The following is a 16,343-nucleotide window of genomic DNA, read 5'->3' on the forward strand; positions in this document are numbered from 1 at the left end:
GCTCCTGGGGCTCAATCTGGTAGGGTGAGATTCCAGAAGAGAAACTTTATTTCTGACAATACAGGAACGAAAGCCACTTGCGGCGCCATGTGGGGAAGCCTCGCCCCTGGCTTTCCACGTACACGCGGGCTTCTGAAGCCCCCAAACGCGGCGCCCCGGCACGAGGCTCAGCAGCCCCCAGAACCGCGGCGACAGCGGCTTCCTCCGCAAGGAGAACCGTGCCTCTGGGGTCTGGGAGAGGGGCACGTCCCCCCCGCCACGTTCGCGTTCGGACATTTATTTCAGGAAATACAGTTTCAACACTTTGTTATTTATACAAAAAGACGAATTTCTCAGGAGGCACAGAGCAAAAGGCCACTGTGGGACAGAAGCCAGTGAAAAGTCACGATCTGTCACGATCTGGCTACAGAGAAGGAAAGCGGGTCCGTCCCGCCCGGGGGGCTGCCCCGCGCCCTCACCCCACCGCTGAAGCTGGAGGTGTCCTTCGAAATCTTGGTTTTGGCAAAAACACGGCAAGTCGGCAAGTCAATGGTTTCGCTTAGGGGTCCTTCCTGTCTCAGGTGGGGAGTGAGCACGCAATGCAAGGACATCGTACACACACGCACACGCGCACACGCACACCCTGCACAGGCCTGTCTGCATCCCCTTCCTCCCGCTGCTTGCAGACAGACGTGTACCTCCCCTGTGTCTAATCTCATGACCTGCGCCAGCCCCCTGGCTCTCCAGAAGGCAGGGAGAAGCACCTGCCTTCTGCCGTGCGTGGCTCGGACGGCCCCGGCTGCTCTCCCCGTGGAGACGCAGGGTGAGGGAGCGGGAGCGACTGGCCAAGCCCTGCTTGTAAAACCCCGGGCTGCAGCCCGATGAGGGGCCATGCACACCTGCCTCCTGACCTCTCCCTCTTTGTGGGGGGGTGCGGTCTTTACGATGGGCTCTGGGATGCAGGAGCCCAGGAACATTTAGGGCGACGAAAAGCTTCTGGGGTCAAGGTCAGCGAGGCCTGGGCCAAGAAGGCTGAATGTGTACCTGGGGTGGAGCATCTTAGGCCAGAGATTTCTAAACAGACAGACAGACGGACGGACAGAAACACACTCTCCCAGTCACGAGGGACGGTGCAGGGCAGGCCCTGGGGTCACGTGGGCGGCTCTGAACAGGCCCGGCCCCACACAGCACCCCCCTTTCCCACACGGTCGCCTCTTCCTCCCTCAGCTCCTCCACCAGATTCACCTGCTTGGACCTTCCCCCAAAGCGTGGGGGTGGGCTGGAGTGGGGTGCATCTTTTTCCTTCCTTTGCATGCTCAATCAAATCCTGGGCGGGGGGAGGCGATGGAGAAATGAAGACACAGCTCCCTCTCTCCGACTTGTCCCCAGTTCCCAGTGCCGGTGACGGGGACAGCGGGGGAGAGAAGGCTGGCTCGTGGACGGCTGATAAAGGCACTTTCTGCTCCAGGACGGGCTCACAGGTGGGCGGCAGGCGATGTGCCTCCCGGTGTCTAAGCAATTGGCAACCTGCATCTCATGGAATTAACTATTCTCCCCTGGGGGGGGGAAGGACAAGGGCGGGGGCTCTCTGAGTTACGGGTCTGGGCCGTGTAGAGAGGGGGTAGGAAGGGGCTCCGGGGCGGCCAGGCCAGGTCAAGCCTGCCTCGCTCAGAGGCTGGGGCCGAGTGCAACCCGGAGCTGGGCCTGCAGTTGGGGGGTGGGGGTGGGGGCTGGCACCGAAGCCGCGGGTCCCCTCCTGGCCGTGGCCCAGCCTCTCACAGACCTCGGGGACGGCCAGAGGGACGGCCTCCTGCCCGAGGCCCCACCCGGTCCAAGCCCCACAGTCAGTGGCTAAGAATGCACATACTCAGGAGGGCACACGTGATCTTGTTACTTGGCGGCGTGTAAAGGGGCAGAGAACGATGACAAGTGGAGAAAATTATATAAAATAAAATGGGGCATGTGGGTGGGCCTGGGGGTGGTGCTGGAAAGGACTGGGGGGCAGGGTCCCGGGGGCAGGGTGGGTCTACATCTCCTGGGCTTCGGGCCCCTTCTCCTCGACGCCGTTGGACATGGCATGGCTGCCCTCGTGCAGACGCTTCACCCGGTACGCTTCGAAATGGATGCTGCTGGTGATGTCCTTGATGTTCTGCATGTGCGTCCTGGGGGGACACAGGGAGCTCACGGATGCTGATCCCGCTGGGTCGGACCCAGGATCCCACTGCCTGCCCCCCTTGCACCCCATGCCCCCTGCTTGGCTTTCAGGGGGCCCCCGGGAGGGCTTGTAAGGCCCAGCGAGCTGGCCCAGGCCTGGGAGGTGGGGCCGTCCCCATGGGGACCCAGACCTTCTCCCAACAGCTCTGTTATAATGCACGTGTCCCCTCTGTGTCAAGCCTGTGGCCAGTGCAAGGGTAGGGGCTGGGTGCACAATCAGAGGGGACAGCGCCGGCATGTCCTTGCTGCCATCGAGAAGCACCAGGCCAGTGGCCAGTGGGGGACCACCGGCCCCTTCCCCAACGCCTTCCCATCCCCTTCCCATCCAGGTGCTCTCCCACAGATTAAGAAGGCTCTTCACTTCCTGCTTCATTTCTAGGAGGTGTTTTAGACGATGGGCTTCCGAGGTCTTCCTGAGGGAGGACGGGCCAGCTGCTGACCAGGACCTCCGCCTGCTCCCCCAGTGCCCACGCTCCTGACTTAGGGCCCTCTCGGGGCCTTTAGGGGGCCAAGGCCGACACCCCACAGCCCTCTCTCACCTGATAAGGAGGTCCCGAAGGTAGGCAAACTCACAGTGGGTGGTGTTCTCAACTGAGGAGAGGAGACAAAAGGAGCTTTAAGGTCACTCGAAGCCCCTGCCCCCGGTAGTTCTGGTGCCAAGAGGACCCTGGGCAGGTGGGTGGTGGGGGCAGGAGTCACTGCCCCACAGGGGAGCCCTGGGCACCCACAGGCACGTAGGCCTGACCAGGCACCCGCCCTCCGGAGGGATCCAGTCAAATGGGAACCAGGGGGAGTCTCCTGGGAAGAGCAGCATGTCCCACGGACCCTGAAAACGAGGGTGGGGGGGTGGCAATGGAACAAGGCAGGGACCGAAGGTGGCATTTCGAGAACCTGTGCCCCCGCTGGGCGTTCTCCCACACGCGTCACCATTTACGTCGAGCTCAGGAACCCTACGTTGCCGGCCACACACAGACGTCCAAAGCACGGGCTGCAGGGCAGGGGTTAGCTCTGGGGACGTGGGAAGACGGGGCAGGCAGGTGCCCCCAGGTGCCCCCAGGTCCCCTTGAGCGGCACCCTGGTGGTGGCTTGGGGCCGGAGCTGGTGGCAGTCTCCCTGTTCACTTTAAGGCTCTGCTGTGTGACTCATGTGCGTAATTACCCCGTACATGCAGATCCTTTAACGGGCGGCAAGTGGCGCCATCTGCACTGAGGCGGGCGGGCACAGAGGTTGAATGGAAAGGCGTCAAGGTGCAGGGCGCCTGCACGTTTAACCCAATCGTTTAACCCATGCACCCGAGACACCACTATGGCTCCTCTTCTGTGGTCTCAGGGAATCGGGGCTCAGAACGCAGGGAATGAGCCTATCTCCCCCCCCCCACACCCTCCAATAAGCTGGCAGGCAGGGCTGGCGAGAGAAAGCCCCAGTGCCTCCACCTTGCAGAGCCCTGGGGCGCTCCTGATTTTATTCCAGCTGCGGCTTGCCTGGGTTCCACCCTCCACACCCCTGGTCCTCTCCCATAACCCCACCCACACAGGCGGGGCCCACACTACAGCCTTCTGCGGAGGGACTCTCATGTAGCATTGCCACCTGACATGGGGAAGCGGTGAGAGCCGGCAGGAAGAACACAGCCCTGCTGCTTTTCCTGGCCTGGGGTGACTTATCCCGGCCTCTCTGACCCTCAGTTTCCTCTTCTGTAAAGTGGGGCTCAAATGTCAGCTACCTCTCAGGGACGCGAGAGGACTCGATGAGTCAGTTAACTGTGTGCTTTCTTAACACCCCACCCTCCTCCTGAAGACGCCGGGTAGTTTCCGAGGAGGGGTAAACCATCTCAGGATGGCGCACACCAAGTGGGGGGAAGGTCAAAGAAGCAGGACCAGGGATGCGCGGGGCAAGAGCAAGGCAAAAGCGTGTGTTAACCAGGCTCGCCGGGGCGAGCACAGAGCGGCCCGTCCTCTGATCAGTTTTGAGCGCACAAGGCCCCAGAGATAAAGAAAGAGCCGCCAGTGCGCTGGGGAAGTTCAGCTACACAGATGGGGGGCAGAGATATCCTCCAGGTCCTCATGAAGACTGCAGGAATGGGAGACCCGCCCCCTGGCCACCGTCCCTACAGGCGCCACGGGGCTGTTTCTCACAACCAACGCCCGGTGAGCCTGCAGGCCGGAGCGGGCCGCCAGGGGGCAGCAGAGGCGCGTGCATCCCTGGGCTGCCCCCAGCGCTCTCAGGCATCCTCCCCACGGGCCTTTCTTATCTCGCACTTCTCCAACCTCGGGAACAGGCGCCTGCGAAACAGTTCCTAAACAGCCACATTTCAGGACGAGGCGGAGCCAAGGCAGACGAGCCCAGGTAAAGCCTGGTGGAGGACAGCCTTCATGGGACAGGATGCCGAGCGGTCCCCACAGAGACGCCCCTAAAGGAGGGGAGAGCCGCGGCAGGAGAGAGCCAGCAGACACGGGTGCAGAAAACACCATCCTGCACCCACCCCCCAGCACCTACGTGGGCGCCCCGGGGCAGGTCTGTGTACCGCGCCATGCCTCCCCCAGGCTTTAGCAGTGCAAGGGTGGGCCCTTGGGTGCCACAGCCTGGGCCTCTCTGCAGGAGGGTGCAGGGACAGCCGGGGGTGGGGGGCGGGGGGGGCTAAGCATGCAGCAAAATAATGCGTGTAAAGTGAGCCAGCATGGGGGGGGGGAGGGAGGGAGGGAGAGACTGAGAGAGGGAGGGGGCTCACTCACTGACCGGATTTCACGGTGATCACTTTCTTAGAGCATCTGCTGCCCCAAAAGCTCTAAAAGTCTTTGAGACATTCTGTCATTTTTACTAAAGTCTTGGCACATAGTACCCATTTTAAGGATGGTGAAAGCTGAGGCCCTGGGGGATTAAGGGACTTGCCCAATTTCACGGCGGGAGGGCGTGGGGGCTGGTGAGCACCTTCCCGACCTTGTCCACACTGGCCCTCAGCCACGGGATCGAAGACAAAGTGGCCCATCTCAAACTACCCCTTCTCCCCCCTCTGTTCTGAAGAGGGAGGGCGGAACAGAGTGGAGGGGGAAGAAACGCCCAGGTGCAGCCCACCTTGGGCGCCACCACCCGAGGGGGTTCAACTGTGTCCCCCAAACCATGTCCACCTGCCAACTCCCTCGGGACTTGTGAATGGCAGCTTACTTGGAAAGAGTTTTTGAATTCACACTTAAGATAAAGAGCGTAAAAGGGGATGACCCTGGGTTTCGGGTGGGTGCTAAGCCAATGACAAATGTCCTTGTGAGGAAAAGACAGTCAGTCAGAAGGCTGAAGGCAGAGTGGGGGTTGGGGACAAGCTGAGCGACGTCAGGGATGGCTGACAGCCACCAGGAGAGAGGCCTGGAACACATTCTCCCTCAGGGCCTCTGAAAGGAACGAACCCTGCTGACACCTTGACTTCTGGCCTCCAGAACCATGAGAAGAAATTTGTTTCAAGCTGCCCAGTCTGTGCTAATTTGGCACAGCAGCCCCAAGACAAGAAGATGTGGGGGTCCCGGGAACTTGTGCAGGGGGCGGGTCGTCTGGTTCTCAGAGCTGGACAGAGCTATAGCCCAGCCCTGTCCTAGGCCCAGAGAGGTGGAGCAATTTGTCCAGGGTCACGCAGCACGGCCATGAAACAGCAGGACCAGAACCCAGGACTTGGCAGGACCCCTCATGGCTCCTTCCTTTCCTCTCTGGATACTGCCCTGCCCCCAGGAGATCGGGGTGAAGGGACTGCTCCATCAGCTAACGGCTGCGGGCCCTGGACAAGCCACTTGCCCCCTCCCAGTGGCTGAGTGAGGCAATGCAACAGAAGAGGTCCCAGGAGCACCCGGCTGAGGCCTTGGTGCCCAAGCTCCGGGCCAGCAGAGGCAGCTTGAGTTTTCTGATCTGTCTGGAGGCCCCAACAGCTTGACGATTACCTTCGATGGTGCCCCATTTGGTTTTCCGTCCAAGGATCCTCTTCCCATTCACTTGGTACTCGTGGTCACTGCCCACCACGGCGAACGGGATCATCTCCTGGGGGGGGGACAGGAAGCACTGGTCACATGTGTGCAAAGGCCAGTCCGCTCTCTGGGCCCCGGGGAAGAGCTGCCCTGAGCCCGGGGCCCCCCGGAACGAAAACCCTTGGCCTGAGAGAGCCACAAGTGGCCACTTGGGCTCTGACCCCCTCCGGCCCAGAGAATACGTTCTCATGGGTCAGGGCCACCCCACCCACCTCCCCAGTCCCAGAGCTGTAAGCGGGCTGGAAGACCCCGCCGTGTTGTCTAGCAGGAACCGGGGGGCCGCTGGGAACGGCATCTGGCCAATCCACTCACTCGGAACTTCTCATTCACCAGCCGGTCCTCGGAGTCCTCGTCAAACTCCTTCTGGGGGTACACGTCGATGCCGTTGGACAGCAGGTCCGCGGTGATCTGCGGATACAGAGGGGAGAGATGTGGGTGCCATTCACACAGCGAGCTGGACTGGACTGGCCCACCGGGGTCTGCCTGCGCTGTGACCTCCAGAAAGTGAGGGGGGCCCAGCCTGGGGTCAAGGGCAGGCTTTACAGGGCTGGTGACCCTGATACTCCAGTTCTCGTGCCTCCTGAGTGGAGGAGGGGCAGCTGCAGGCCTGCCTGCCAGAAGACACGTGCAGCCGCCCGAGCCCCGAGCGTCTCTCTGTCCTCCCTCCCCAGCCCATCACACCCCCGAGACAGCAGCTCCGGGTTGTCGAGTTGTCCCTCAAGCTCCACCCAGATACCCTCTGTCACGGCGGGCCCCGGATGCTGCCCAGGACCTCCGAAGCCCAGGTGCACCTGCCTGCGTCAGGCCGTCACCACCGTTTGCGGCACCGGCTCCCCAACACGTGGGTACTCCCGTGCACAGCCGTCATCTCTGCCCTAAGCGCAGACCCACAGCTGTGTGCAGCCTGCTCCCTCCAGCAGACGCACGATGGGAAAGGCACAGTGCTCCCCTCAGCCTGCTGGGAAAACCCCCCGCACCCGGGCCCGGGGCCGAGGCCCAACGGGGGCGTGCGCAGCTTCGGGGAGTAGACCGAAGGGCCTCCTGGCTCTCACCCACCGGGGTGGAGGCTCTGTGGGGCCCGGGGGCCTCGTCCCGGTTGCCCAGGGGGCTCTGACGTGTTAGGAAGCCACAGCCCTGGGGGCGCCCTCCTGTGTGGACGGCAGCAGGGAAGGAAGATGCGGCCACCTGTCCCCTCAGTGGGGACCACCCCCTCTGGGCTTTCTCTTCCACCCGAGGAAGACCTGGCACGTTGTGTCTGACGGCCCAGATGGAGGTGGGGAGCCCTACCCGCTGTTTGAAGTAGACCCTCTCCTCCAGGGTCAGCGTGTCGGCCTTGGCGATGACAGGAACAATGTTCACTACTTTGCTGAGGCGCTTCATAAACTCGATGTCCAGGGGCCTGAGGCTGGAACAGAATGGCGTGGGTGAGCGTTTGGCCGAAGAGGCCGGAGGGATGGGGACAGAATGAGCGCGGCAGGGCTGCCTGCCTCTGGCTGGATGGAGCTGAGAAAGGGCCCTCGGGGTGCCCATGGGGGCTTCCAGGTGGGGACACACAAGCAAGGCCAAGGCCGTGGGTTGCGTGCCGGCCAAGCCCTGAGCAAGGGACAGGAAAGAGGAAGAGGGCATTCCCCAGACAGAAGCGCCCCCGGGCTGGGCAGGAACAGGCTGGAGACCAGGCCGGCTCTGAGCACCGTCCCGGGGCAGGTGTCCTCTCAGAGAGGACATCGCTCACACGACTGCAGGGCTTCCCTTGGGAAGAAGAGAAGGGAGAAGCAGGAGGAAGCGCCCAGCAGCTCTGGGCCCACCCAGCCAAGCCTCCGGGACAGGCTGCTGTGCCAGGTGTCCCCAGAACCCGGCCCACGGCCCTGGCGTGCCACCCGCCTCCAGCCGGAAACCCGTCCTGAGCAGGCGCGGGGGCAGGATCGCAGGGCCCCTGAACGGCGGCCACCATGCTCCGCCTCGGAGTAGAGCTGCGTCTGCTCTTCCCACACGGCGAGAGTAGCGGTCACAGACACGGCCCGGGGTCTGAAAACTTGGACGGCAAAGAGCCACCCGATCACACAGGACGTGGCCCGCGTGGCACTTACGAGTGGCCGGTGGCAGGGATAAAGTACAGGCAGCAGTGGACGCGCGTGTCCGGGATGCGCTTCTTCCGGTTGATGTTGACCTCCTCCTGCAGGTATTTCTCATACTGGTCGTTGATGAACTTCATGATCGGCTGCCAGCTACAGGGGGAGGCCCCGTCAGCCCGCACCGGGGGACGGCTCCCGCCTGGTCTCCCCCGAATCCCAGCCCGGTCCTCAGCTTTCCAGTAGAACGACCAGGGGTGTGGGGCTTTCTAAGCAGAGACCGCAGCCTTCCCTGAGACCTTCCAAACCAGCCTCCCATGCTGACGCTTGACCCCGGGGGGCGGGGGGGGGGGGGGCGCGGGGAGAGGGGGACAAGATTCTCAGGGTAACTGTACGTTGGCCCAGGATTTGGGGACCTCTGAGGATTTAGCAGCAAGAGCAGGCCAGGAGACAGGCCCACGGGCCCTTACCAGTTCTCATTGTTGATGTGGTCCCCGAACCCTGGTGTGTCAATGACCGTCAGCTTCATGCGGACGCCCTTCTCTTCAATATCTGCACAGAGTCACAGTGCCCATGAGCTCAGGCAAAGACCCCAGAGCCTTACAAATACCTGGCACGGGCTAGGTCCTGCCCAGTAGGAACCTGACCAGCCCCACCCCAAGGTCCACTTGGGGTGCCCATGGGTGACCAGCGGTGGTCCCCCCAGGTGATGCCAGGGAGAGGACCTGCCTCCAGCAGGGGCTGGTGACAGATGTGTTGGGCAGCCCCTGCCCGTGGGTTTTGGTGGAAAACTCAGGTGTCTCTAGGGGGCTCTGTTGGACCAGGGCCTGCAGGGGTCCTGGAGAGCATCCCTGACCCAAGTTTCAACTTGCCCAGCTCAGGACTCAGCACCCCTACACCTCGCGTCGACACCCCCAGCCCCACCCTGGCACTCACCATGCGTGATGGACTTGATCTCAATGGTCTTGGGGATGCGTTCCTCCGAGGTGGGCTGCACTGACTTCCGGCTAATTTTGGACTTGAAGAGGGTATTGATCAAGGTGGACTTCCCCAAGCCACTCTGCCCTGGGGACAGGATGGGAGCCGGTCAGCGGGCCCTGTGGTTCAGCAATACCTGGGCACTGCCCCCCAGCACCCCACAGTGGGGGCCCCGGGTTGGGGGAGGTCAGGAGGCAGGAAGGGCTGGGATGCCCAGGCAGTGGCCCAGCTCCCGTGGTGCCTTGGAGCAGGGCAGGACCCAGAGTGCCCAAGAGGAGCTGAGATGCACAGCAGCCCCGGGGCCCCCCAGTGCAGCTCTCCTCTTCACAGCTGGACACACCGGGGTCATCAGGTTTGAAGGAAAACTCTACAGAGCCCCAGGACCACAGGAGGGAGGCTCTGCAAACCCGCCAGGGTCCAACCACAGCTAGGCCACCGCACGCTGCAGGGTTCTGGTCCAAAGACCCTGGGGCCAGGCTCATCTAGGTTGGAAGTGCTGGTACACTCGGCATACAAGGCCTGCAGCCGAGCAACCACGGGGCTCGGTGAAAAGCCACCGGGGCAGTTCCTGCTGGGGCAGGACGGGAGCCCCCAGACGGTGGGCAGCTGTGTCTCGCTGCCAGGAACAGCCAGCGGCCGGTCCCCACAGCCACAGACCCTGCCGCTGAGACTGACTGGCCAGCAAGCCCCCGGGCCATCAGGCCGCCCCCATGTGGCTCCCAGGCACCGGGGCCCCAGCAGTGTTCCTGGCCTTGCTGTGCCCAAACCTCACCTCACCCGAGCCCTCCCCACAGCAGGAGGGCAGAGGGCAGAGGGCAGAAGCCACGGTGGGGGGAGGGGGGCTGGACTCAGCTGTGACCAGAAGGCCCCTCCTGCTCACAAAGGTCACGGATCTACGGCTGGCCTTGCTGTCGCTGTAGAACCCTAGGCTCCGTGCACAGTGCTCACCGCACTTGCGCTGGGCACTGTCTTAAGTGAGGCTGTTTAATCCCCTCGCATGCCCAGGAACCGTCACCATCCCCTCTGATGGATGAGAAAACCGGCACAGAGCCCAGCGTGGGGATGGGGACCCTGCAGCCTGGCTCCAGGGCCCCGCCATGACTCTCCACCTCGGGGTCCACACAGGGACTGCCTCACAAGCTCGACCCCACACGTGGAGCCCCAACACCTCACCCCTTCCCGGAGCTGCCCTATGCCATGCTAGCCAACATATTTTAAAAAATTAAATTACACCAATTTTCCGACTTTGACAACCTTGCAAGGAAAAGCGTGGGCTCCCAGGACGCCGTAGGTGGATGTCGGGAATCCCTGGGCCAAGCTGTCTACGTCCCCCTCAGCCCACCTGCTTGTGTCCCTGCCAGGTCAGCCCGGAGCTACGTCAGATGTCCTGGCCACCACGCCGGACATCTGGGAGATGCCGATGGGAACTTTAAAGCGCAAACCGCTAGTAGGATTATCATCCTTACCACCACCCCGCTGCTGCTTCTGCGACTTCCCCACTTCCCCAGGGCCCGTGGCCACGTGGCAGCCACATATGGTGTCTGATTTGTCCCTCCCCATGGTCCCATTTTACGGATGAGTAAACCAAGACTGGGAGAAGCCCCAGGGAAGAGAGGACAAGCACCACGCCGCTGAGTGGGGGCGAAGCCGGGATTCCACCCTGGGTCTGCAGACCCCCAAACAGACGCCCTCCTCCTAGCCCAGCTGCCTCCCTGCTGTGTGAGGGAGGAGGGGGACCAGAGCTCGGGCTCTCCCCTAGTGAGCAGAGTCCTTGGCGTGCCCTCTCTGGGCCTCACTGCTGCCTACAAAGTGGGGCACCCTCTTAGCAGGGCTTCTGTGAGGACCAAAAGGGCTTCGGGAACAAGAGGCTGCCCGGTGCTCCCCCAGGTCTGGCCCCCAACCTGATTAAGGTCGGGCTAATCAATGACCTCCCCTGGTGCCCCTCCAGCTCTGCTGGGGCCTCCAGGAAGCCTCCAGCCAGGCTTGCTGGCCGTGGGGGGCCGGCCCCACCCCTGAAGTCCATCCAGGGCTGAGCCACGGCAGGGTGAAGCCGCTGGTCAGCGAGCGGCCGCACTGAGCACCTGCCCGGCCGTCCCGGGTTCCTGCGATGGGGAGCCGAGGCCCCTCTGCGGCACGGATGGAAGCCGGGGCCCTCCTGGCAGGCACACGGGCGCACACATGGTGCCACGCGCCATCCGCCCCGCAGGCCATCTGTGTCCACCCCCGTTCTCAGAGTAGCAGACTGAGCCCCAGAGCCCGCGGTGCGGGGTCCCGGCGCGGGGTGCGCACTCACCGACCACCATGATGTTGAACTCGAAGCCCTGCTTCATGGCCTTCCTGCGCATCTGCTCCAGGATGGAGTCAATTCCCACATAGCCGAAGTCCGCGGGGGCCTTCTCGTTCCGGGGCGTGGGCGCCTGCTTCAGCCCAGCATCTCTGGGGGTGTCGGCCATGTCGCCAATGCAGCCAAGAGCTGCCTCAGGGGCTGTGGGGAGACCGGGCGGGGGGGAGCGTCAGGGGGTCTGACATCTGCAAAGCACCTGCATCCTCAGGTGGCTCCAACCACCACCCCCATTTCTCAAACAGGGAAACTGAGGCTCGAGACCCCTGCAGAACACCCCAGACCTAAAGCCCTCCCCGCCCCCCGCCACGGTGCCCACAGAGCCCCACGCTCTCCACCAGTGGCCTACGAGGTGGTGTCCTTCCCTTGGCTCCAAGGCAGAGCTGACCCCAGCCCTCCTCTTCCCAGCCTCCATCCTGCCCCAGGGCACCCAGGTAGGCCCTCCCCACCTCCTTCACCTGGCTCAAAAGGCCCCACACCTGCTACAGGACCCTCGGGACCAAACAGCTGAGTGTTTGGGCCAGCCTGTGAGCCAGGACAAAGGAGAGGACAGCCTTCTGAAGAAGGAAGGGAGGACCCGGGTATTTGTTGTCCAGCAGCTCCTGGGTGAGGTGTGTTCAGTCCCAGGTCCCACCAACAGCCCCGGATGCAGAGCATGCTCCTCCCGGCCCAGCGGTTCCCAGGCGATGGCAGGCAGGCAGGGCCCTGGGCCAGCTCCCCACCCCCCACCCTGGACTGGGCACAGGGGGCTCTTCTCTCTGCCTGGCACCTGTGTGCCCCACACCCACAGGTTTTGCTTTCAGGTCTATGGACAGGCAAATGGGACCGAGCTTCTAAGAAACAACTCAAGCTTCTGCGCTTTGCATATCAGAACCTTCCTCCCTTCCTCCCCTGGCTGTCCTGAGGAAGCCACATGCCCAAGTCAGAAACCTAGAGAAGGGGCGGCCAGAGGCACCCGGGGGGGACATGAGGGGCACTCCCCCAGTGGAGCTGGTCAGGGTGCTCAGGAGAGCATGGGTCCCTACTAGGGCCTGGCAGGAGCACATTGGCCAGGACCCGGTGCACCCCTAGACACACCACACTTGCCTGACACACCTCTCCTCGGCCAGCCCCTCAGTTCCCCTGGCGGCCTTCCCTGCCCTCAACCACTGAGAAGGACTGTCAGCTCCCTCCCACCTCCCAGGGATGCTCACGGGAAGAAAGCCCATGGTGCATCTTGACATCTCCCTGGGCCCCCTCGGGGAGGGGCTGGCTGGTTCCCTGGGTGTCAGCCCCAGAACCCCCTCTTCCGGGTGTGCCCTGGGGGCGCAGTGTCAGGCAGCAGGGCACAGGACAGGTAAACTGTTTCCACCTCCTGGGGCAGTGACTGGACTCTCCCCTGCAACGAAACCCTGGTGCCAAACCCCAGTGGGCCCAGCCGGCTCGCGCACCTTGGCGGCCAGACCTCTGCTCTGCAGGAGTGTCTGAGGGAACTGACCGTGGGGGCCAGCACCTTCTCCTTCCGCAAGGAGGATGATCAGCTGATAAATTCCAGAAATCGGAGTGTGGGTGGTTTCTCCACACAACGTCGCACAACGTCGCTCAACTTCCCCATTTGCTCAGCCTGACAAAGCACTGTAATTCCTACTTCACAGAATCGGGGGTCAAGCAAATAACAGAGCCCATGTAAAAGCACCAGGGACCGTCGCGGGTCCCCGCTGCCCACCCCCGCTCCCAGGCCGGGGATAGGCAAGGGACCCAGGAGGCAGCGATGACAGCCGTGGGGCCTCCTTCCAGCAGCGCCCGGAAGGCATGTGCCTCTGCTCCCTCCTGACTGTCCCCGAGCTCCAGCATCTTTAAATAAACAAAGACAAGCACCACATCTGGCCTTGAACATGTGGTTGTGGGGCTGCTTCCTGGAGACAGACATGGGGCCTTGTCTTGCAGGCCAGCAGCTCAGCCTGCCCCACGTGACCGAAAATTGCTTCCATCTGCCTGCGGGTCTGGGAGCCATTCGGTCCGGGCCTGGGCCACCCCCCGCCCACTCCCACATCCATCCCTCATCCCTTCCGAGCCAAACTGGGGGGAGGGGAAAGCGCACCAAGGCCCCTGGAACCCCCCTCCACTCCCTCCTCTGCTCCAGCTGTCCCCCACCCCCTAGGCACCAACATCCACTGCAGAAACTCAAACCACAAAGCAAACATCCTGCCCACCAGCACCCTGCTTGAGAAATAACAATAAAAACTCAACAAGCCCCATCCTTCCCACCGACTGAGGGAAGGGCCTGGCCTTCGCACAGGTGGGGGGTCCCTTCCTGCCAGCCCCTCCTCTCCCTGCCCGGAGGGTACCAGTGGTGATGCTAGAGCCCCGCTCTGCCTGCTCTGCCCAGCCAGGAAGCAGGACCTCCACGCGGGGAAAAGCAGAGGCCCCATCAGGCAAACTTGCCTGGAGACACTTTCTCTGAAAACCCTCGCTTTCCACAGAGAGCCACCAGGGACCCGGCTGCAGGAGCCCCGGCTGCTCCAGCTGGCGGGCAGGGATCACAGAGACCATCTCCTCCAACACCGTCCCAAAGGACTTCTATGATGGAAAGACCCCACGCCCACGCTGTCTAAAATATGGCGGCCACATGGGACTATTTTGTTAATTGTGGTAAAATACACATAACATGAAATTTACCATCAACCATTTTAAGTGCACAGTTCAGTGGTGTCAAGAACATTCACACTGTTGTGCAACCAATCTCCAGAACGCTTTCTGTCTTGCAAAACTGAAACTCTCCCCCCACCCCGCCCCTGCAGCCTCCGTTCTACCCTCTGTGAGTGTGGCTAGGGACCCCCATAAAAAGAGGAATCTTGCCAGCATTTGTCCTTTGGGAGCTGGCTTATTTCACTTAACAGCATGCCCTCAAGGTTCACGCACATTGTAGCAGGTATCAGAATGTCCTTCCTTTTTAAGGCTGAGAGTCCCTGGTGTGGCCAGGGCACATTCTGCGCATCCGTTTGTCCCTCGATGGACGCCCGAGTTGCTTCTGTGTTTTAGCTCTTGTGAGTAATGCTGCTATGAACACAGGTGTGAGAATACCTCGAGACCCTGCTTCCAATTCTTCTGGGTAACTCTCCAGCAGTGGGATCGCTGGGTCATACGGCATTCGTATTTTTAATTTTTTGAGGAACTGCCACCTGTTTTCACACGTGACTTCTGAGCTGGAAATGCAGCCGGTCCAACCGAGGAACTGAATTTTTCATTGTATTTAATTTTAATTAATTTACATTTAAAAAGGGACACAGGGCAAATGGTAAAGATACTGGACAGCACGGAAGTCTAGTTCAACCTACTTCTTTTGTAAATGGGGAAAATGAGGTCCCCAGATTTGTTTTTTCCCCCTGAAACGCCATCAGAAGCAGCTAGGCCAACATGCGATAACCTTCACGGCATTTATTCAACCCCGAAGCCTCACATTCACTGCTGTGCCGTGTGATGACCGTCCATGTCCCCCCAGACACACCGTGAGCCCCAGGGAGCATGGTAGTTGGCCTGGGTGGATCCCCCCTGTACATCCAGAGCTGTACAGGGAGGGAACACTCAATCAAGACCCGTGGAATGACTGGGGTCTTGGGAGTGACCCTTGGTGCAGGCTGGGTGGAGGGCTCTGCGGTCCCAGGCTGGCCCACAGCCCTGCCACGATGATGGTCAGACCTGTATCCAGTCCACTTCCCCCGGTGACCTCTCCCTGGGGCTGGGGCCTCACCCTCTTTCCCAGGGCCCCGCACCTGAATTTGTGTTTCCTACCCGAACTTCATGAGATGCTATTAATAGCAAAGGGATGTTCCTCACAGCAAAGGAAGTTTCACATTTATGTCCCAGATGACTCTCTCTGCACCCTCATCAGCTAAAGAGAACAAGAGGGAGCCCCATTTTTTTAAATATTATTTATTTCAGAGAGAGCATGAGCAGGAGGGGCAGAGGGAGAGAGAGAGAATCCCAGCGGATTCCATTCTGAGCGTGGAGCCCGACATGGGGTTTGATCCCCCGACTCTGAGATCACGACCTGAGCTGAAACCAAAAGTCGGATGCCCAACCAACTATGCCACCCAGGCACCCCAAGCCCCATTTTTAAAAAAGATTCTCTTTTTAGGTAATCTCTACACTCAGCATGGGGCTTGAACTCACAACCCCGAGATCGAGAGTCACACACTCCACTAACTGAGCCAGCCAGGTGCCCCAAGGGAGCCCCATTTTTTAAAAGTGTAAAACTCAAGTTCAGAGAGGTTAAGTAATTTACTCATGGTCACACAGCACTGCCTGCCTTCTCTCACTGTTTCTGCCTGCCTCTCAGGCAAGGCAATGTGGAGAGAGGGCAAACTGCCAAGCCCATCCTTCCCCTCCTCGGAGGAGGATGCCGGTTCGCTCTGGAGGTGTGGGCCCCGGTGCAGCCTCACGCCCTCCCCAGGAGCCCCAGGTCAACAATTTCTCCACCCCCCAAGGCTCTCAGGCCCAGGGTGACGTCATTGCCCACCAGGCCACCAATCTCCCCCAAGGAAGGAAGGCCTGAGACCACCCAGGCTGGGATGACCCTACACACTGGCTTATACCTTCCTCCAGCCTAAGTATCCTCTTGGTTGTGGTAACATTTACGTAACAGAAAGTTTCAACCATTTTAAATCATGTTTCGGTGCCTGCTTCCGTGGCCTGCAGCCCATCCACGATGGCCACCACCATCTACCTCCAGAATGTTTCCATCACCCTCAACAGAAACCGCGCCCACCGACCTGTAACTTC

General features: G+C 61.3%; 1 protein-coding gene across 10 annotated transcripts in view; it reads right to left on the bottom strand.

Annotated features, from left to right (window-relative positions):
- Window positions 1-289: 289 nt before the first annotated feature.
- Window positions 290-16,343, bottom strand: part of SEPTIN9 (septin 9) — a 151,397-nt gene continuing 135,343 nt past the window's right edge. For 9 of the 10 annotated variants that reach the window (XM_028112902.2, XM_028112904.2, XM_028112903.2 and 6 more), the window contains 9 exons: window positions 11,535-11,726; window positions 9,200-9,328; window positions 8,734-8,815; window positions 8,282-8,419; window positions 7,482-7,599; window positions 6,507-6,602; window positions 6,111-6,207; window positions 2,733-2,784; window positions 290-2,141 (listed from right to left, as the gene is read on the bottom strand). In XM_028112902.2, coding sequence (XP_027968703.1) covers window positions 2,006-2,141; window positions 2,733-2,784; window positions 6,111-6,207; window positions 6,507-6,602; window positions 7,482-7,599; window positions 8,282-8,419; window positions 8,734-8,815; window positions 9,200-9,328; window positions 11,535-11,726 — 1,040 coding nt within the window. In that variant the 3' untranslated portion in view covers window positions 290-2,005. Of the gene's footprint in view, window positions 2,142-2,732; window positions 2,785-6,110; window positions 6,208-6,506; window positions 6,603-7,481; window positions 7,600-8,281; window positions 8,420-8,733; window positions 8,816-9,199; window positions 9,329-11,534; window positions 11,727-13,012; window positions 13,036-16,343 lie in introns of those variants that run through there. The other variant, XM_088028125.1, reaches the window with a different exon arrangement.

Source organism: Eumetopias jubatus, unplaced genomic scaffold, assembly GCF_037043125.1.
Source record: "Eumetopias jubatus isolate StellerSeaLion01/CBP00866 unplaced genomic scaffold, mEumJub1_p1.0 scaffold_10, whole genome shotgun sequence".
Lineage (NCBI taxonomy): Eukaryota > Metazoa > Chordata > Mammalia > Carnivora > Otariidae > Eumetopias > Eumetopias jubatus.